This window comes from Bubalus kerabau, chromosome 4 (assembly GCF_029407905.1).
Source record: "Bubalus kerabau isolate K-KA32 ecotype Philippines breed swamp buffalo chromosome 4, PCC_UOA_SB_1v2, whole genome shotgun sequence".
NCBI classification, from domain to species: domain Eukaryota; kingdom Metazoa; phylum Chordata; class Mammalia; order Artiodactyla; family Bovidae; genus Bubalus; species Bubalus kerabau.
The window spans coordinates 8,553,975-8,575,229 of NC_073627.1; the positions used below are offsets into that span (position 1 = coordinate 8,553,975).

A 21,255-nucleotide genomic window follows, 5' to 3' on the forward strand; every position below is an offset into this window, starting at 1 on the left:
TGGGGTACATGCTCGCTGGTGGCGGTGTCTCTGAACAGGGCTCAGGGTAGCTAGTTCTGCAAGGGATGGAGAAACTGGCAAACTGCGTTTAGCTGCAGTTCCCTGGTGGCTCAGTGGTGAAAATCTGCCTGCCAATGCAGGGGACATGGGTTTCATCCCTGGGTCCAGAAGATCCCCTGGAGAAGGGAATGGCAACCCCCTCCAGTATTCTTGCCCAGGAAATCCCATGCACAGAGGAGCCTGGGGGGCTGCAATCCATGGGGTGGCAAAAGAGTCTGACACGACTAAACGACTAAACAAAGGAACTGCAGCTTCCGGGGTGAGGAAGCCTTCCAGAGATGAGGAAACAGCCAGCAGCTGGGAAGCAGTCGGCCCGCTTCTCCCCGCCCTGCAGGCCCTCTAGCGCCCCCTGTTGGCAGAACCCGACAAGGAGCCTCAGGTACTGGAGAATTGCAGCGTCTTAGACCCTGTATCCAGAAAAGGCAATGGCACCCCACTCCAGTACTCTTGCCTGGAAAATCCCATGGACCGAGGAGCCTGGTAGGCTGCAGTCCATGGGGTCGCTAGGAGTCGGACACGACTGAGCAACTTCACTTTCACTTTTCACTTTCATGCATTGGAGAAGGAAATGGTAATCCACTCCAGTGTTCTTGCCTGGAGAATCCCAGGGACAGGGGAGCCTGGTGGGCTGCTGTCTATGGGGTCGCACAGAGTCGGACACGATTAAAGCAACTTAGCAGTAGCAGTAGCAGCCCCTGTATCAACATTCAGAAAATGAAGATCATGGCATCCGGTCCCATCACTTCATGGTAAATAGATGGGGAAATAATGGAAACAGTGACAGACTTTATTTTCTTGAGCTCCAAAATCACTGCAGATGGCAACTGCAGCCATGAAATTAAAAGATGCTTGCTTCTTGGAAGAAAAGCTATGACCAACCCAGACAGCATATTAAAAAGCAGAGACATAACTATGCCAACAAAGATTCGTCTAGTCAAAGCTGTGGTTTTTCCAGTAGTCATGTGTGGATGTGAGAGTTGGACCATAAAGAAGAATTGATGCTTTTGAACTGTGGTGTTGGAGAAGACTCTTGAGAGTCCCTTGGACTGCAAGGAGATCAAACCAGTCAATCTTAAAGAAATCAATCCTGAATGTTCATTGGAAGGACTAATGCTGAAGCTGAAGCTCCAATACTTTGGCCACCTGATTCGAGGAGCCAACTCATTAGAAGAGACGCTGATGCTGGGAAAGACTGAAGGCAAGAGGAGAAGGGGACGACAGAGGATGAGATGGTTGGATGGCATCACCGACTCGATGCACATGAGTTTGAGTAAACTCTGGGAGATGGTGAAGGACAGGGAAGCCTGGCGTGCTGCAGTCCACAGGGTTGCAGAGTCAGACACGACAGAGCGACTGAACAACAACAAGCCCCTGTCCCACAGAGACCCGTTTACAGGGTGGATGTTGTGAGTTGAACTGTGTGCCCCCTCAAATGCATGTGTCAAAATCCTAACCCCTAGTGCCTTAAATCGTGACCTTATTTGGAAGGAGGGCTGTGGTAGATATAATTAGTTCAGATGAAGTCATTAGAGTGGGCCCTAGTCCAACATAACTAGTGTCCTTATAAAAAGGGGAAATTTGGGCACAGCTATGCACACAGGGAGACTGTCATGTGAAGACAAAGGCAGAGTGCCACAAGGACTGCCAAACATCGTCAGTAAACCCCCAGAAGCTATGGGAAAGGCTGGAACACATTCGCCTGAGAAGGGGCTGATCCTGCCAACACCTTGATCTCAGACTCCGGCCTCCCCAGAGCTGGGGGACAATGCATTTCTGTTGTTCAGGCCACCTAGTTTGTGTTACTTCGTTAGTCTGCTCAACCCAAGCAGACTCACACAGTGGGGCTGGGGCAGAAAGACAACTGTAGGTCACAATCTCCAAATCCTTGGGTGAGAGGAGGCTCACCACACGAGGACCCCTGGGGCCCAGACCACGGGCATCTCAGCTACTGCCCCATTGGAGACGTTTTCCTATCCCATGTGTATGCTCTTTTCTTAGTGACTGAGTCGTGTCTGACTCTTTGCAACCCTTTGGACTGTAGCCCATCAGGCTCCTCTGTCCATGAGATTTCCCAGGCAAGAATACTGGAGTGGGTTGCCATTTCCTCCTCCAGGGGTTAAGGGTCCGAACCTGCATCTCCCGCATTGCAGATGGATTCTTTTCTCGCTGAGCCATCCAGGAAGTCCCCTTCTACCCCATGGCACTGTATAGTGTAAGTAAGTGTTAGTCACTCAGTCGTGCCCGACTCTTTGAGACCCCATGGACTGCAGCCCACCGGGCTCCTCTGTCCATAAGATTTTCCAGGCAAGGATTCTGGAGTGGGTTGCCATTTCCTTCTCCAATGGCACTGTATAAACGCAGACTATCATTCTACTGAGGGGAAGACCCCCCAAATCCGCAAAAAAAAAAAAAAAAAAATCCCGAGATTGAATTTCTTACCCTCTTGGTGAAGGGCAGCTCATAATCAAATTTTATGATTTAGGAAAAAAATCAAAATTGACATTTCTTGTACCTGAGCATTATGGAACCTTTTCATACTCGATAATCTGCATTTTTTTCCTTCAGTCAGCCAGTCATCTTCTTGAGAAGGAAAACTCTTGGTAAGCCTCAACTTTCCGCCATCTGCTGTTGGTTGGTTGGGCTTCGAAGCTGGAGCGGTAGATGCCACGTGGGGCGGCAGTGATGGGAAGTGAGCTGTGTCAGGGCATGTCATTTTGGCCGCGGGTATTTCAGTAACACAGGTTCCTTGCTCCTCCATCAGGAAGCCCAGCCAGGGCTTGTCTGGGGCTGTTTCTGGTTACTATGGAGATGAGCTCCACCCGGCGGTTCCCCATCCAGACCTCCCTGCTCTGTGGAGTTCAGTATCCCAGGCACAGCTGCAAGGCCGATTCTGAGCGATTCCTGCTGTGGGAGTGTTTACACAACGCCCCTGCTCTCAAGTTCCCCTCTGTGCCTCCCACATCCCAGAAAGCCAGGAAGACCCAGGCATCACCTCTGACGTTGTCTCCACCCCAGCCCCGAGGAGTTGTGTCTGGAGGGACCCTTGTATAGGAGGAAGCTCAGGGAGGTGTCTGGAGGGGCTCCTGTGGCTCTGGGCCCCTTTCTGCTATTTCTGGGTCTTCCTTCCAAGAGGGTGGGGGGCAGGGAGGCTCCGCTCCATCTCCCTGGAAAGATGCATGATCTCTCTCATCCCTTTTTTTTTTTCCTTCTTTAAAACCATTTTTCACTTAAATAATAGAGTTGGGTTGGGGTTTTTTTTGGCCCTCCCGCAAGGCACGGGGGATCTTAACTCCCCAACCAGGCATCTAACCCAAGCTGCCTATAGTGGAAGCATGGAGCTCTAACCACTGGATAACCAGGGAATTCCCTATAGAGTGATTTTAAACTTTCAAATCTGATTGCGTTGTTTACCCATGTGAAACCCTGCCATGGGCTGCCCATTCCTCCTGATTAAAATCCAGAATCCTTACCAGGCTCTGCCCTACCAGGCCTGGCTACCACTTCACACCACTTGTCTTCCTTAAAACACTTTGGTCCCTGGGTGCTTGGCCCAGTCCCGAGCCCACACCCATCCTCTCCGTCTTGCTCACTCCTTGCCCTCCAGGCCTCAGCTGTCCCTTCAGGGAGGTCTTTCCTGAAAATGCCTGTCCGCCAGCCCCACTAGGGCCCCTTCTCAAGACCGCTATCTAATATCCTTTTTTAAAAAAATTTCTGTCCCTGGAAAATTTGTGTTTCGTTTTGTTTTGTAATATCGCAGAGGCAAAACTTTTCTTCAGCGTAAAAATACACTGGCTACATCACATAAAATTTACCACCGTTAAAGTGTGCAATTCGGTGGCATTAAGCATGATCCCATTATTGTGAGACTATGCCACGATCCTTCTCCAGAACTTATGCAACACCTCAAGTGGGAATTCTGACTCCAGTAAACACTAGCTCCTCAATCCCCCCGCCCCCCAGCCCCTCCCCCCCCACTACTTTCTGTTTTTATTAATTTGCCTATTCTCAGCGCCTTGTATAAGTGGAAACACACAAGATTTGTCCTTTCACATTTGGCTTATTTCACTTAGCATAATGTCTTCAAAGTTTATTCATGTAATAGCATGTGTCAGAATCTCAGTCTTTTTTAAGGCTGTTGTGTATTCAGACCACGCTGTGTTTATCCATTTGTCCATTGATGAACACTTGGGTTGTTCCCACCCTTAGGCTGTTGTGAATTATGTTGCTATGAACTTGGGTTTACAAGCATCTGAGTCCCTGCTTTTAGTTCTTTTGGATGTGTCCCAGGGGTGGAGTCCCTGCCCTTTTCTTGTGCAGTACTTATTAGGGCTACGACTATCATGGGGCCAGTGGTGTGGCTCAGGCATCTCTGTTGGGATTACTCACCACGGTATCCCCAGCCCTGAGTACAGCACATCGCACTGAATGCATAGTTGAGTGAGTGAGGGAAGTGCCCCATCTTGGTGGGTGGAGCAGTCCGGAGCGTCGTGGCACGTATAGTCTGGGCTAATCTTAGCTCCCAAAGAACAAATTCATGGAGTTTCCCAAGGACTGACAAAATTTCCAAGAGTATCAGTTTTATTTATTTTTGAAATATAAGTATACACGTTTTAATTTATTTTTAAGAATATATTCATATTTTAGAATCAGGACATGTACATGTATGACTAAGCAGCATGGTTGACACAGACCACATCCTCACCTCCTCCGTCCATGGGATTTTCCAGGCAAGAGTACTGGAGTGGGGTGCCATCGCCTTCTCCGAGATGGGGCTAAGTACCCTGCCTAAGGGCATATGGCTAGGAAATGGCCAAAGTGGAATTTTTAGCCCAGACTTTCTGATTCCAGAACTCACACACAAAACCATTCTTCTCCACTGCTGGAGCAGAGAAGTGCTACTCTTTATGTTATAGCCAATCAGAGATATTACAGAGTAAAATTAAAAACTGAGTGTCATTTACAGACAAAGTACCCAGGACCTCAAGGACTACCTCCTACCTGTCTCCGTGCTCGGGCTGTGAGCGCCTCCCCGGCCAATTCACTGAGGATGCTGGGAAGCAGATGGAGGCTTGCACCCAGGTGGGGCCCGTAAGGACCACTCAGGACCTCCTGCAGTTCTTAGGCATCTCCTGGAAGACATGATGGTGCAGAAAAGGAGTGACCTTGTGTTCTAGATTTTGAACATTGGCATCAAATGTTGAGTGTGTGGCAGCAAAAATGGAAATGAAGTGTTTCCTCTCCTGAGAACAAGAAAAGTAAAGAGAATGGTGAACAGGCTAGAGAAGAAATGTAAAGGGGCCTGAAAGACTTAATCACTCCTGGTTTTATTTCACCTGTCACTAATCTGTAGCGTCTGTTAGATTCGTCCTTCACAAAGCTAACCTATCACCCCCTGATGATATGTTTATTGCATCCTGCACCTGGCGTTAGCTCTCTCCTCACTCTCTTGAGGCAAATCACCCCTTATCGCTGTTTGCTTTTCAGAAAGAAGGTCAAATGCAGATGACCCAGAGACAAATAAACCCAGTTACCGGACTGTTTTGAAATAACACAAGAAGAAGAAAAACACAAGACCTTCATTACTTTGAGTTTATTATTTACCCTAAAACCATGAAATCCAGGCTACATAATGTCTCTCAATTCTCCTAGGAAGGGGGTACAGTCCTTGAGATGGTATCCTGCTGTGTCTTTCCCCCATGCATGGCAGTGAAATTAAGCCATCTTCCTTTTATTGTTGCTATTATTGATTAATTTATTTATTGGCTGAGCAGAGTCTTCGTTGCTGCGCGGGCTTTTCCCGAGTTGCAGACAGCAGGGGCTCCTCTCTAGTTGCGGTGCGCGGGCTTCTCATTGCCGTGGCTTGTCTTGTTGAGGAGTACAAGCTCTAGGGCATTCAGGCTTCAGAAGTGGCACACGGGCTCAGTAGCTGCAGCTCCTGGGCTTTAGAGCACAGCCAATAGCTGTGGTGCTCAGGCTTAGTTGCTCCACAGCATGTGGGATATTCCCGGATCAGGGATCAAACCCACGTCTCCTGCCTTGCAGGCAGCTTCTTTACCACTGAGCCACCAGGGAAGCCTGTAAGCCATCTTTCTATTTCCTCCAAATTCTGTCTCCATGTTTCTATTTGGCATCGGTGGACAGGGAGCGCAGATCTGGGGGACAGGTATGGGGCTGAATGGGACACAGACCCTGCAGCTAAATGCTGTCTTCTTCCCAGGGGAGAAAACCCAGCAACAGCAGAGACAACTGCAAGCCTCTGCCCCTCCCAGTTCAGCCCCATCTTCCTGGCCAGGCCCTCACTTTTAGCCAGTCTCAGTCCAGCCTCACCCTGTGCCTGGGAAGTGAAGAAAGGCACTTCTGTGAGTTCCTTGAGTGGGCTGGAGGAGGAGGAGGAGGAGGAGGGCGGGGGAGGTGGAGGGAGGAGGATGTGTCTACTCCTTCCCTCCTGGAATCGGGGGTGGGGGGATGGTGGGAGCAGGGAGGGGTGGAGGACCTAGCTGCCAAGAGGGGAGAGATGCTTGAGTCCGTTGACCAGCCTGTTGTTTGGAATTCTGGGGCTCATTTTCCCACAGAAACAAAGCTCAAGTGGCGGTTGGCTTCCCGCCTGGCCCAAAGGAGCCAGATTCGGCTAATAGCAACGCAGCCTCCGAAGACCCTTCACACTCTTCCCACACTGCCAATGTCTGTTATTGGCCCGACTCCCACGGGAGCTTCGGCAACCACAGGGCCTCAGGCCGCTCTGGAAGAAAGGACTCTGGTGGCTGTGGAAACTGGGGTCTGGGCTGGGAGCAGCTCTTCCACAGGCGACAGCACTGGGGAGCAGCATGTGTGTGTGTGTGTGTGTGTGTGTGTGTGTGTGTGTGTAGACATTTCTAAGCACATCCCTCAGTTTCTTCATCTGCAAATGGTGGCGCTAAAAAGCAGGTTTGGACTAGATCGATGGTTTTCTAACCTTTGTCTTTTTAACAGCTTCTCTTTTTTGCAAGTCATCTTGCATAAAATCTGTTCTGATTATAAAGCGTTGGCAGGGCCAATGAGGGGCTGGCCCCCTGGTATCCCTTCCCACCCCGCCAGCCTGCCCTGCCTCAGTGTCCCTCCTCAGAATTCCAGATGTCCTCAGAGTATGTTTGAAAAGTCATTAGGCTGGATCCACACACACAACTACACCCAGACAGACATGCAGACCTATACACTAATGCACAAACAACGTACAAGCACAGACACACACAGAGGCACACACAGACACCTAAACACACACATAGGCAAAGAGATACACCCAGAAACACACAGACGCTCACATACACCACATCTCTCCAGCTCTAGTATGATCCTACAATCAGAGAGGAAGTGCAGGGTTGCAGCTAATACTCCAGACTGGGGATGACAATGAAACTTGGGGTCAGCCTCAGCCAAAACCTTGTGAGCTATGTGGCCCTGGGTGAGCCGGTCCCCTGCTCTGAGCTGTAAATGTTAACCCTGGGATCTGAGATTAAGGTGTACAAGGTTCTGTGAGTCTCGAAGCTGGCAGTCACTCTGGTAACTTTCCAGGCGGCTCAGTGGTAAAGAATCCGGCTGCCAATTCAGGAGATGCGTGTTCGATCCCTAGGTCGGGAAGATCCCCTGGAGGAGGAAATGGTAACCCACTCCAGTATTCTTGCCTTGGAAATCCTAGGGACAGAGGAGCCTGGTGGGCTACAGTCCACGTGGTCGCAAAGACTGAACATCAACAAAGTCGCTCTGCAAGTGGCAGGGACACTGTGGCTGCAGACTTGACTAGTCAGGCCTGAATTGCAGGAAGGAAGCACCAGTCCTGTGCAGGCGCCTCGTGCATCTAACTCACTTTCGGTGGCATGCCGGGACCCTGCAGAATCTGGGACCTGAGTGTTCTCGCTAAGAGTGGGATGGGGCATTCCAGGGCAGGGGTGGGCGGGGCTCTGTGAAAGGTGGGAGGGTTCCGGAGGTGAGGGGACTCCCTATTGGTCTACGTTGCCACAGCAACGTGGAGGCGCAGCCTCCCCCATCAGCCCCCCGGCCCCGGTGAGCTGGGGCCCTTGGCTGTCAAGGAAACGGTGCCGAGAACACAGAGCCCCAGGAGCCAGCAGGCCCCGCCCGGAAAAACAACATCCTGGCTGTGGGGCACCAGCAGGCTCTGTGGGAGGGGCTATTTTTAGCTGGTGAGGCAGCCAGAGCAGGACTTGTATGGCTTTGCTGTCTGGCTGTATAACTCAGCCATTGTCCAGCTTGACCTTAGGCCCGGGGCTCAGAGGCCTCTGTCTGCCCTTGCTCTCCAGGCTCGGCCCTCCCTGGGGTGCACCTGAGCCACTGAGAACCCCCCGGGCGGCGGAGGCTGGCCTGAGAACACACCTTGTAGCCTCGGGAGCAAGTTCTCTGCCTTGAAATCAGTATGCAGGCGTCGCAAGCTGGGATGGGGTGGGGTGGGGGGTGGTCCTAGGGCCGCAGGGGGCCCTGGACCTTCCTAGGAGAGAGGCAGAGGCTCTACTGGGGCACAGAGCCCAGGGTCTCCCCAGCGTGGAGGCTGAGCCTGGTTCCAGCCACCCAGCTGGTGCAGAGATGTCAGGCAGCCTCTGAAGGAAGAGACAGGTCCTTTTAGGGAAGACATTCCCAGCTCCAGCCACACCCTGGGGTCGGTTCAGCCGCAGCCCTCATGAGCTGAGAAGGTGTGCGTATGAAAACAGCTCTCGTCTCAGACTTTGTTGCCCACGCCCAAGCGTCCTGCCCTGCTCTTGCGGAGTGTGAGGTCTGCGCTGAATCTTGGGCACTCTCCGGCAGGTTCCAGAACTAGGCTATAGCAACAAGGATGAAAATAGCTGGTGGGCACCAGACCATCCAAAGCAGACACGCGGGCAGCCAGAATGACTGTGGGGGTGGACCCCTCTGGGAGAAGCCACCTCTGGCTCTCCCTGCTCAGAACCTGGGAGTAGGGGGTGTGCAAAGGGTAGGCACCCCGTTTCAGCCTCCTTTTCCTGGGTCAGGGCTCTCCCGCCCAGTAGGAATCCTGGGACCAGGGCTTTGCTCCCTTCTCCTGCCTTTCAAGACCAGCTCAGGAAAGATGAGAAGTACGGGGAATTCTTGGTGGATGCAGAGAAGGTTGCTTCCCAGGCGGCTCAGTGGTAAAGAATCTGCCTGCCAATACAGGAGACGCGAGTTCGATCCCTGGGGTCAGGAAGATCCCCTGGAGGAGGAAATGGTAACCCGCTCCAGTATTCTTGCCTGGAAAATCTCATGGACAGAGGAGCCTAGAGGGCTGCAGTCCTTGATGTCACAAAGGGGCACAACTGAGCACGCACTCACGAGAGAAGAGTAGAAAAGGGAGTCGTTCAGAGACCAAACGTTTATTGAACACCTACTATGTGCCAGGCACTGTCCCAGGAACCTGGGAGAGGAGGGGTCAGGGTAGCCTGGAACTGTCCAAGCTGCAGTTCCTTCTCCCAGAAACAAGGCCTGCAGGGGAACAGGGTCTGGGGGGGCCTCCTCCCTGAGAGGTAGAAGGCCTTGGGTACAGAAGGTGGAGGCCTCTAGGAATGAGAAGGCTGGGGAATGTGTGGGGGTCCGAGGCTGGTGCCTTCTCTGGTTCAAACCAGGGGTGCAGAGAAGCAAGCTTCCCAGGAGCTGGGTCATCACCTCCTCTTGAGCACGGATATGCAGGACTTCTTGAGGGGCCCGATCTGCAAATGGGCATCAACACTCTCCAGGAAGAAGGCGGGCTTGAGCCTGCGCGTGAAGAGCCCCGCAAAGTGACTGTCCAGGCGGCTCTGAAAGGGGTCGACGGGGGAAGCCGGCGTGCCACTCCGGCGCCGGGAGGCCCTCAGCCTCCGTAGGAGGCTCATCTTGCCATCCCGCACGGCGTAGAAGGCCAGGGCTCGGTCAGCGTATTCCAGGCAGATCCCCACGGTGGGCGAGAAGGGGTGCGGCAGGGGCGCCTCCTGCCCGTGGAACCAGACGGAGAAGCTGCGTCCGTTCCACTGCAGGCAGCAGGAGTAGGCATTGCGGCCCAGCCGGCCCCGGTCGTAGGGCTCTTGTGGGGAGAAGTCTTCAGCCATGACCCCCACACTGACCCAGCCCTCGATGATCTCCACCTCCCAGTAATAGGTGCCCCGGTCCAGGGCGCCCTCGCCCAGCACCTGCTCGCAGTGGGTGAAGCGGGTGGGCGACTCGGGGTAGTTAATAGGACACAGCACCCTCTTCACGCCCTTGGTTCCAAACAGCTGCAGGAACTTGTCGGCCGTGTCACTGTCCAAGTCCACGATGTAGGCAACTGCCCCCACGGACCGGAGAGAAATCGGGGCTCAGGTCCAAGGTCAGGCAGGGCAGCCTTTCCCCGAGGGGCCCACCTCCCCCAAACACCTCTCCCGTCCTTTGCAACAGGCACAATTCAGCCATCACGGGGAGACCCCCGTGAGCTGACCTAGTTCACTCTCTGAACCGGGGACAGGAATCCCGGCCCATGGGCACTTAGGGCCCAGCCCAGCAGCCTTGGGAGAGCCCAGGTGAGCATCCTGGTGAGCCCAGGTATCAACTTACACTTGAGGAAGTAATCCCTAGGAGCCTCACTCTCCAGGTTGTTGGTGCTGTCAGGGTCCTGGGACTCAGCGTCTGCTGCCAAAGAGGAGACAGACGGTGAGGGTGTCCTTAGCTGCCTGTGGCTGGGCTGCACAAGATGACCCAGCTCTGAACCTGTGATTGAAATCCTTCTCCTCCTCCTCCATCCTCCCAGCACCCCAGGCCACCTGGGGACAGACACATGCCCAAATACGGTACCCTGTGTCCACACGCATGCTGGTCCTCGTTCTACGTCCCCTCCCCATCCCCGCCCCGCCCCATGTCCTCCCTGGGCTTCATCCCCTCTGAAGCCAGAGGGTGTGCCAGGACAGGCCCTCTCTGCCCCCCGCGCTGCGGCCAAAGGGGCTGACTCGTGATTACAGGGTGGTGGCTCGAGTCCCTGGCAGGGTTTGGGGTCCCACCCTGTGCTAGGCACAGTTTCCATCCTCCACTCCTGAGCGGGCACTGGGCCTGGGGCCCTGTGTGGGTAGCCTGGGGAAGGGTGAGTCACTTGCGGGGGGCGCCCACCTTCCGTGCCCGGCTTCTGCAGCCCATCTTCGTCACCGCCCAGCCCCTGCAGCTGCTCCCACTGGCTGGAACAGGCTGCAGCCAGGACGGCTCGCACCGCGCGCACAGCCTGGGAGGACTTGGTGAAGCTGAGCTCCTTCGGGGGTCCGGGCCCAGGGCCACACCCCTCCTCCAGGGCCAGCCTGAGCGCCAGGAGCTCCTGTGCCAAACAGATGCCCATTAAGGCTGAGCCGGCCGCAGCAGCTCCTCCGGGCAGGAGACAGACAGCTCCGCCAGGAGGCCGGCACAGCCACGAAGGCAGCCCCCCGCAGCCTCCTCCTGCAGCTTCGGTGCCCGCCGCACCCACGGAGCCGCCCTCACCTGCAGGAAGCTGACTGAGTCGGCTTCGGGGACCTGACTGAGGTTGTGGCGGGCCCTGCTGAGTCGGCTCCGCTGCTCCTCCTGCCGCCGCAGGTCACCCTGGGAGCGGCCCAGCATGGCCGCCTCCCCCTCGTCGATGAAGCCCAGCACCTGGGTCTGAAACCCCTGCAGGACGGCCGCAGCCTCGGCAAACAGCCGGCTCACCCTCTCCCGCTCTGCCACGGCTGCACTCTGCACAGGACAGTGGGGGGGCAGGCATTGAGGACAGAGAACACCCCGAAGACGTTTTGGCCACCTTCTCAGACCCCCGCCTTCCCACTATGTCTTGTTTGGGGGGGGTGGACAGAGGCACAAGCCCGAACTGCCCTGGGTCTGTGCCAGGTCAGGGGGGAGACAGGCGTGCTCAGTGGAGCTGGGCCACGCCCTGGGCACGGGTTTCTCTGGGGTGGAGGGTGCCATGCTGAAAGCTCACAGTGCCGGGAGCCTGCGGCAGGGGTGGACGGGGGCGGGGTTGGACGAGATCTGACCTTGATGAGGGCCACCGTGCGCCGGGACTGAGCGATGCCCGCGCCCAGCTCGTCCATGCGGTCCTCCACGGCGCTCAGGACTTTGGGCTGCTCGGCCTGTGGACGACACCCTCGAGGAGAAAGGGGTCTGGAAGTAGGGTCCCGGGCCTCACCAAGGGGGAGGTGGGGGTGACCAGGGGTCCAGGTGGACTGGGAGTGGTGATGATATACCAAAGGGGCCTCAAGCCCAGGCTGGTGCCCTTTCGGAATGCCCGGGAGAGGGCAGGCTGGTGGGCCATGGGCTGCCTGCCTCCCCTCTTTGGTGAGCAAGTCCAGGGCCCTCCGGGTTCTCCATGTTGCTCACTGTGATTTGAGAACTTCCCTCCGCGGGAAAGAAGCAGAAAGTGAGGAGGGGTCCTGCGCAAGGTCTGAGAATCACCGTCCCTCAAGAATCTGTGTCCCCAATCCAAGCCTGAAAAATGGGGATTCCGGGCAAATCCCCTGGGTCTTATGAGTCAGCACTTCAGGCAGGAGAGACGGAAAATCCCAAGGCCAGAGGCGCCAAGACCAGGCCTGGGGCCAAAGGAAACTGGGGGCGGAGGTAACAGGGCTGGACAGCCAGTACATGCGCCCACCACCAGCCCCCGGAACAGCCGGACAGAGCGGTCTGTGTGCTCAGTCCACCCTCCGCCGCACTCCTGTCGTCTGCCACACCCATCCAGACCCTCAGCCCAGGCAGATCTGAGCGGGACCGGCGGTAGCCCGGCCAAGGCACCGGCCGCCCGCCGGGTACCCTGCGGACCCCACCAGGCTCCTTTAACCACCCCCTCACCATGGGCTCCGCCCCAGCCTCAGTCTTCCAGCCCGATTTTTGCATCCTTTTCGAGTTCTCACTGGGTCCCTCCAACCCCCATTTTCATTCCAAAAAGAATGTCCCACAGCGAGCAGGTGACGGTCAGGGCTGGAAGGCACCGCGGAGATCTTCAGGTTAGAGAGGGGAATTAAGGATGGCAAAGCAATGAGGGGTCCTCGGCCGGCGCGCGAGCCCCATCACCCGCCCCAGCCCGCCCGCCGCGCCCGCGCCCTACCTCCTGGAGCGCGCGCTCCTGCTCCAGTGGCACGAGCTCGTGGCCCCGGTGCTCCTGGGCGGCGCAGGCCTCGCACAGGCACACGCGCTCGGCGCGGCAGTAGCGCTCGAGCGGCCGCAGGTGGCGCGGACACAGGCTCTCCTCCAGCCGGCGCAGCGGCGGCACCAGGCGGTGTCCGCGCAGCGCGGGGCTGCGCTCGTGCGGGCCCAGGTGCGCGGGACAGAAGGACGCGAGGCAGGAGAGGCAGGAGAGCGCGGCGGGCAGGGCGGCGCCTTCGGGGCACGCATCGCATCGCACCGGCTCCTCGCCGGGCGGCCATGACTCGGGCGCGCAGGGAGCCGACGGCTCCGGGGCGCTGGGCGGCGCGCTGGGTGTTGCTGGCTCGGGGGCCGGTGCCGGGCCGGGGCCGGGCCCCGGGCCCGAGCCCTGGCGGAGCTGCAGCAGCTCGGACAGCGTGTGGTTCTTGCGGAGCTGGAGGCCGTCGGGGAAGGGTTCCTGGCACAGCGGGCAGCGTGCCGTGCCTCCGGGGCCTCCGGCGCCACCCGCTCCGCGGTGCGGCCAGAGCGCGCCCAGGCAGGCGAGGCAGAAGTTGTGGCCGCAGGGCAGTGTCACCGGCTCCCGGAGCGGCTCCAGGCAGATGGGGCAGCTGAAGGGTCCACTCCCGTCCATGGCTCCGCGGCCGCGGCGCACCGCCTCCGCCAATCTCGCCTGGGAGGGACCCGGACCGTTGGCGACGCGGCGCCGCCCCCTGGGACAGAGGCCAAGGGTCCGGCCCCCGCCCGCCCCCGGCTCGGACCGCCCCCCAGCGCAAAAGGCCGGCCTGTACCCGGCCCCGTCCCGGACAGCGTGGGGTGGCCTCTGGGCCCCAGTCTGACCCCTAGGGGCTCCTGGAGGAAAGGGCAGAGAGAGAGAGGGCAGAGAGCAGAGAAGGCGACTGGAGGGGCCACACTGAAAGCAGGAGAGGAATTCACCCCTCCATGACCCACGATGGGGGTCCACCCCATGGCCAGCCAGGGCCTCCAGAGGGGCTGGGCAACCGCACGGTGTCAGGCAGGCACCTTTGCGCTCCAGACCCCTCCGCAGCACCTTTAGCCAAGTTGCTGAGCTGCTGAGACTTCCTGGTGGTCCAATAGCTAGGACTCCCCGTGCTCCCAGTGTTGGGGAACTGGGTTCCATCCCTGGTCAGGGAGTTAGATCCCACATGCTGCAACTAAGCAGCTGAATATTCCACATGCCCACAACGAAGATCAAAGATCCTGCATGCCACAACTAAGACCTGGCTCAGCCAAATAAATATAAAAAGAAAAAAGACAAAGTTGCTGAGCTGCAGGGAAAAATAACTGCTGATGGGTATATGTTTTTGCCTCTTAGTGACTCTATTTACCTCTGGTGGGGAACTTGGGCTTCTCTAAACTTAAAATGGGAAGTTGATGTCGTCCTCCAAGTCCACTGCCCTAGGAATTCAGTTCCAGCCCATGGACACTCACGCCATGCGCCAGGGGCTCAGGCTGCGGGTTTCCCAAGTGGAGGTGTTCGCTGAGACTAGTCTAACCACACACTTAAAATGGTGCATTTTAGTATATGTAAACTACACCTCCGTAATGTTAAATTAAAAAAAATAGAATGGCAACAAAATGACTAAAGGAGCACTGGTTTGTAACCCTAAGTATAAAACAAACTTCCATGAGTTCATGCTGTTCTAAATAAATCTCTGGATAAATAAATAAATGAGGGAGAATAGACAAATTTCCCACTCAGAGGAAGTCTGAGCAGTTTTGGCACATTCTCCAAGATGGAGAGTGGCTTCCCACTCTGCACGTGTGGAGGGTGCAGAGTGACTTCCTTCCAAAGGGAGCAGAAGAGTAACTTGACAGGGTACAGTGATGAAAACCAGCCCAGCCAGGTGATCAAGGTCAACATCAACAGTGATGTCATGTTCGGCAGTAAGTACCGTTGATATGATGTGGTCTTCCTACCCACAGTCCCACTCTGCTGCTGCTGCTGCTAAGTTGCTTCAGTCATGTCCGACTTTGTGTGACCCCCATAGATGGCAGTCCATCAGGCTCCACCGTCCCTGGGATTCTCCAGGCAAGAACACTGGAGCGGGTTGCCATTTCCTTCTCCAATGCATGAAAATGAAAAGTGAAAGTGAAGTTGCTCAGTCGTGTCCAACTCTTAGCGACCCCATGGACTACAGCCTACCAGGCTCCTCCATCCATGGGATTTTCCAGGCAAGAGTACTGGAGTGGGGTGCCATTACCTTCTCCTACAGCCCCACTGTAATTATTATTAAAACTTTAGACAGATCCCAATGGAGACACAGTCTACACAGCGCCTGATCAGAACCCCTTGAAACTCTCCAAGTCGTCAAACAGAAGCAGCTGCTAAGTCACTTCAGTCGTGTCCGACTCTGTACGACCCCATAGATTGCAGCCCACCAGGCTTCCCCGTCCCTGGGATTCTCCAGGCAAGAACACTGGAGTGGGTTGCCATTTCTTTCTTCAATGCATGAAAGTGAAAAGTGAAAGTGAAGTCGCTCAGTCGTGTGCTATTCTTCCCAACCCCATGGACTGCAGCCTTCCAGGCTCCTCCATCCATGGGATTTTCCAGGCAAGAGTACTAGAGTGGGGTGCCATTGCCTTCTCTGAGACAGAAGCAGGGAAAGTCTGAAAAATCGTCACAGCCAAGACGTGTGACGTGATAAATAAATGTCCTGTGTATTCTGGACATGTTCCTGAGAGAGAAAAAGGATGTTAGGGGGAAACAGGAAATTCAAATAAGTTATGGAATATAGTTCATAAGAATGTATTGATATTGGCTCTTTCATTGTGACAAATGTACCATAGTCATGATATGAGCAAAAGGACAAATTGGGAGGGAGGTGTAGGGGAATTCTGAGTGATCTTTGCAACTTTTCTGTAAACGTGTAACTATTTTAAAAGTTCATAAAACAGGTTCCCCTTGTGGCTCAGTGGTAAAGAATCCGCTGCTAGTATAGGAGACACAGGTTCGATCCCTGATCCAGGAAGATCCCACATACCACGGAGCAACTAAGCTCCTGCGCCACAACTATTGAGCCTGTGCTCCAGAGCTCAGGAGCTGCGACGTCTGAGCCCACGTGCCACAACTCCTGAAGCCCGAGCCCCCTAGAGCCTGTGCTCTGCAATGAGAGGCGCCTGCACACCGCAACTAGAGAGTAGCCCAAGCAGCAGTGAGGACTCAGCACAGCCAAAAATACATAAATAAAATTATTTTTAAAAAATTCATTAAAAAAAAATAAAGTAGCTGAGGCAATGCTTCCTACACCCAGGCCTGCAGACCTCCTGCTGATGAGAGGCCAAAGTGGAAGGAATACACAGATGGAGAGGGTTGATCCACATAGAGGTGGGGATTAGCCTTTCTTATTCCTCTAGGGCCCTTCTCAAAGGCTAGTGTAGTCTCAGACGTCTTTCCAGAGTGATGTTTTTATTTTTATATATTTATTTTTCTAGTGTTGGCCACACTGTGCTGCCTGTGGGATCGTAGTTCCTGACCAGGGATCGAACCCATGCCCCCTGCAGGGAAAGTGTGGAGTCTTAACCACTGGACCACTAGGGAAGTCCCCAGAGTAATGCTTTTAAATGCACAAAATAAAATGCACAGGGTTCCGTGGCAATCAATTACATTGAAATACAGGTGCAAAATATAAAGAAAACAAATTTGTGATAAAGTTATATCTGTGTTTCTTTAACACAAGAACAAGTAACAAGATCTGATGGAGGCCTAAGAATTCCTGCGTTTCTGAGACAGTGATGAATGTAAACATATTTCAAGTTCTCTGTCATTTCTGTAATACGCTATGAAAAATCTGTCATTTTTATTGGTGACAAGTCACAGCTATGGCTAATATCACTGTGGTGTGTTTTCTCCATTTGTAATAGAAAGAAACACTAGATTACCATTAGAGGACATTGAAAATAAAGAAAATTCCCACCTCCTCAAAACCCTGGGTTAAACATGTCTAATTCAGGGGGAATTCCCTGGTGGTCCAGGGGTTAAGACTTGGTGCTGTTACTGCCGTAGCTCGGATTCAGTCCCTGGTTGGCAAACTAAGACCCCGCAAGCCATGAGGCTCAGTCAAAAAAAAAAACACCAAAAAATCTAAAGCAGGAAAAGAGTCACAGATATAGAGAACAAACTTACCGGGGGGAAGGAGGTGGGACAAATTGGGAGATTGGGATTCACCGTGTACAATGTAAAAGGTATACACTGCTATGCATAAAATGAGAACCTACTATACGGCACAGGGAACTCTACTCAGTAAATGGGAAGGAAATCCAAAAGAGAGGGGATATATGTGTACGTATAACTGATGCATTTTGCTACACAGCAGAAACTTAACACGTTGGAAAACAGCTACACTCCAATAAAAATATAAAATCTGATGTAAAAACATGCTGTGCAGAGCCTCCTGGAAGGAGAGAAGAAAACTAAGATCTATTAAATATTAAAAGAGGGGTGGAATCCACTCCTGAGGAATCTGTGGGACGTGGGTGGGGGTGAAGTCATGGAGGCCTTCATGGAGGAAGTGTCATTTGAGTTGGGCTTTCACAGTCTGCTAGGGCTCGGAGGCCTGCAGAAACTAGGGTGGGAAAAGACCTTCTGGGCAGAGCAGTGGGTGGACCAGCCTGGGCGTGCCTGGTTTGGCAGAGAGGCGTCTAATGAGTTCCACAAGGAGCACTTGATCTTGATTGTCTCTTGTTTGCCAAGACGAGAGATGGTTCAGAGGCTCAGACATCAGAGGCTTGGCAGTCAGGCTGCCTGGGCTTGCTGAGACCACAGACCCGCTTGGCTTTGGAAGGGAGAGGAGGCACCACTCAGGTTTGCGGGTACATGCAGGGGACAAGTTCCGCCCTCCGCTCCCCACCTCACAGCCTGTTCAGGAAGGTGTACTCCTCCAGGAATGCCTGGAGATGTGATTTGTCAGGGTGGTGGCATTTTGATATCTCATCTCCATTATGGAAGCTTTTAAAGTTGCCCAATATATTAATTATTCTTTTTGTGGCTGTGCTGGTTGCTGTGCAGACTTTTCTCTAGTTGCACAAGCGGGGGCTACTCTCTTGCTGTGGAGCATGAGCTCTAGAGTTCCTGGGCTTCAGTAGTTGCGGCACTCGGGCTTAATTGCCCTGCGGTATGTGGGATCTTCCAAGATCAGGAATCAAACTCGTGTCTTCTGCATTGGCAGCTGGATTCTTTACCACTGAGCCACCGAGGAGCCCTATATTCATTATTCGTGAAATGAATTGGCTCTTAAGTAACTGACACTCTGCTCACGGCTGCATCTCACTCTGTCCTCTCCAGGACTCTCATGAAGGAGGGGTAATGGAATTCCAACAGGTTACATATCTTGCCAGAGGCCTCACACCTAGTCTTCCAGAGGAGGCAGAACTTAAACCCAGAACGTGCACCCTGAAAATAATCCTAAACCTCATAAATGACCCTGTCTGGCTGCTGCTGCTGCTGCTAAGTTGCTTCAGTCGTGTCTGACTCTGTGCGACCCCATAGACGGCAGCCCACCAGGCTCCCCTGTCCCTGGGATTCTCCAAGCAAGAACACTGGAGTGGGTTGCCATTTCCTTCCCCAGTGCATGAAAGTGAAAAGTGAAAAGTGAAAGGGAAGTCACTTAGTCGTGTCCGACTCTTAGCGACCCCATGGCCTACAGCCTACCAGGCTCCTCCATCCATGGGATTTTCCAGGCAAGAGTACTGGAGTGGGGTTGCCACTGCCTTCTCCGTGTCTGGCTGCAGTATTGCTTAAAAAAAAAAAAAAAAAAGTCAAGCAGGAACAAAAACAAACTGCAAAGGCAGTGGAACAAACAATAGTACTCAGCAAGCCAAGCTTAGCTTTGCTTGACTCTCTGGAAAAAGGAAATGGGAACCAAGCCATATCCCACAACAGCACTTCTTCTTTATGCTACTGGTGTACTTTAAAACATACGCATTTATTTCAAAATAATATATCTAGAGTATCTGAAAAATAAACAATTTAGTGAGGTGTATAATAAAAGCTGCAGTCCTGTATCCCACCTTTTTCAGATTCTGGCTTCCATGGACAACTAGGTTCAACCCTTCTGTCTCTTCTAGCACTTACCTCCATATGCCTAAAGCACACGGGTGTGAGCTTGAACATCTGGATGTTTGTGCTTGTATTTCTGGAGATTTTGATTTTTTTTTTTTTGATATCCAAAATGTGTTTATTGGGATGCTTTCCCATGCGTTCTGATACAGGGTACTTTCAGTGTTGCTTCTGTCTGAAGGAGCATCCTCCTGGAAGCCTTGCTTTTCCTCCTGTAGGTGGTCAGAGGACAGTTGAGCAACCAGCACACAAAACTACTCTTTGTGCGTGGCTAAAGCTGTTGGTGATTTTATAGCATCCTGGGCATCTCACATCCATGAAATAGGAATTGGGGCTCTGCACGAGGCACTTCTGATGGGGTTTCCTCTCCTCTTCTTGAGAGGGACAAAGGAGATCCTTTGCAAGAGGCATGTTCTCATGGCAAGGTTGTCACCGTCAGGAAGCAAGATATTGATTCCTTATCATTTCTCCTTTATGTTAAATTCCCCATTGCTTGGATCCCGGGGCTTCCCTTCCCTTCATTGATTTATTTCTTTATTTTTGAAAATTACATCCTCTGGGAGTTTCCTGGTAATGGATGCGGAAGTGTCTGCAAATGTCTTTGTTCAGGCTTCCCCATGATTGACAGTTTGGCTGGGTATGGAATTCTGAATAGAAATCCTTTCCTCCCTCAGAGTCCCAAAGACCTGGCTCCATTGTCTTCTAGTTTCCAGCCCTGCGTTACTTCAAGACACGTTTCCTAGTCACCATGCTGCTCCTTTCCGTTCCTCCCTCCACAGGCAGGATAGCCTCTGATTCTCTTTACCCCTCCCCTCTCTGGCCTCCAATCCACCAGCCCCAGAGGTCCCTGTCTTTTAAAATCTCTCCCGCCCTTCCCTTCTCTTGTTTTGTTCCTATGCCCACCTGCCAGGAGCCAGCACGGGAGTCCCCACCCATAAAAAGGTTATGTGGGAGAGTTCTGGTGGGCAAGGCGAGCCAGAACTCGAGGGGTGCCCCTCTGGGCCTGCCTGAGCGTCTACCCCCAAACCAGAGTCTGTCTGTTTTACTGCTTCATGACTTTCACCAACTCCTCTGACAGTCACAGGGGGCGGGGAGGGGGGGGTGGCTATCTCCGACCACCTTTTCTCTGATGGAAATCAACTTAGAGCTCTAGCTAATTAGCCTCCTGGGCATAATAGGAGTGTTTCAATCCAAACCCCTCAGATGGCTCTCTAACTTGCCTGACAGGCTTACCCGGGCTCCTACAGCTATGCATACGATTGTTTACAGTCTCCCAACTGTGAAAGGCACGGGAAGCTTAAGATATTCAAATAGTATAGAGCCTCTCGGAGAGTTAGAAATTGTCAGAATAGAACTAGTAGAAGATTTCATTGTTGAGCCAATGCTTGCTGCCAAGTTTCCACATCCCCTGTATTGTATCCTTGGAAGTGTATTAATTAATATAGTTGGTATGTGGAAAAAATAAGTAGTGGCCTTGATGTTAACAACTTTAGACCCTTAAGGTAATAAATTCTTTCCTTTGTTGTAAACCCACTGCACCTCTGCCCTATAGGAATGCAACTTTATCTAACACCTTCGGAGGATGGCGCCAAACTTTAAAGTAATTACTCTTAGAGAAAATAAGTCTTATGGTTGACAAACCTTTATCAGAGTCATAAAATGTTAACAGGCCTTCTGGCCAAAAGATGATGTAAATCACCTAAACCATTTGTATACGATAAGTTTGCAGAAAAGAAACCCTGGTTTCGATAAGGATCAAAGACTGCTGACTTTGCATGATTTCACACCCTCTATTATCCTCTATGTGCAACTTAGGGTATAAAAGCCCCTGTTGAAAATAAAGCTATGGGCCTTGCTCACCGAAGCTTGGTCTCCCCATGTCGTTCTTTCTCTTACCTTCTGGCTGAATTCCCATCTGGAGCGTGGAGGCTCGTCAAGCCTACTAATTTTGCCTGGGCTTCTAAGATCTGACCGGGGAGGCCTTAGTGTCTCCTCTCCTTCAGGAGAACGGGAGGACGCCTGCGGCCTACATAGGTGGT

The 21,255-nt window shown here is 53.3% G+C and overlaps 1 protein-coding gene, 1 long non-coding RNA gene and 1 pseudogene across 4 annotated transcripts; 1 reads left to right on the forward strand and 2 right to left on the reverse strand.

Moving 5' to 3' along the window:
- The first annotated feature begins 4,823 nt into the window (after window positions 1–4,823).
- On the forward strand, window positions 4,824–6,853 carry LOC129651115 (uncharacterized). Of its 2 annotated transcripts, XR_008714013.1 has the most exons (4): window positions 4,824–5,139; window positions 5,545–6,137; window positions 6,278–6,419; window positions 6,633–6,853. It is a non-coding gene; the product is annotated as an uncharacterized LOC129651115 (long non-coding RNA). The 2 variants fall into 2 exon arrangements; XR_008714012.1 differs by having other exon boundaries at window positions 4,831–6,137.
- A 2,546-nt stretch (window positions 6,854–9,399) lies between these two features.
- On the reverse strand, window positions 9,400–13,821 carry TRIM47 (tripartite motif containing 47). Of its 2 annotated transcripts, none has more exons than XM_055579814.1 (6): window positions 13,103–13,821; window positions 12,036–12,131; window positions 11,509–11,739; window positions 11,149–11,347; window positions 10,603–10,674; window positions 9,400–10,336 (listed from the first exon to the last, which is right to left on the reverse strand). In XM_055579814.1, exons 1-6 carry the CDS (start codon window positions 13,769–13,771, stop codon window positions 9,699–9,701), a joined length of 1,905 nt encoding a protein of 634 aa, XP_055435789.1. In that variant the 5' UTR covers window positions 13,772–13,821; the 3' UTR covers window positions 9,400–9,698. The 2 variants fall into 2 exon arrangements, with proteins under 2 accessions (XP_055435789.1, XP_055435788.1); XM_055579813.1 differs by having other exon boundaries at window positions 10,603–10,677.
- Window positions 13,822–19,375: 5,554 nt separating this feature from the next.
- On the reverse strand, window positions 19,376–19,627 carry LOC129651117 (40S ribosomal protein S27-like; annotated as a pseudogene).
- Window positions 19,628–21,255: the final 1,628 nt, after the last annotated feature.

Excerpts from the sequence above, each read along its gene's own strand:
- TRIM47 (XM_055579813.1), bottom strand. The coding sequence starts at position 13,771 with ATGGACGGGAGTGGACCCTTCAGCTGCCCCATCTGCCTGGAGCCGCTC. Across the intron at positions 11,740-12,035 it reads GCACGGTGGCCCTCATCAAG|AGTGCAGCCGTGGCAGAGCG; the intron begins GTCAGATCTCGT and ends TGTCCTGTGCAG. Across the intron at positions 10,678-11,148 it reads GCAGAAGCCGGGCACGGAAG|CAGACGCTGAGTCCCAGGAC; the intron begins GTGGGCGCCCCC and ends CCTCTTTGGCAG.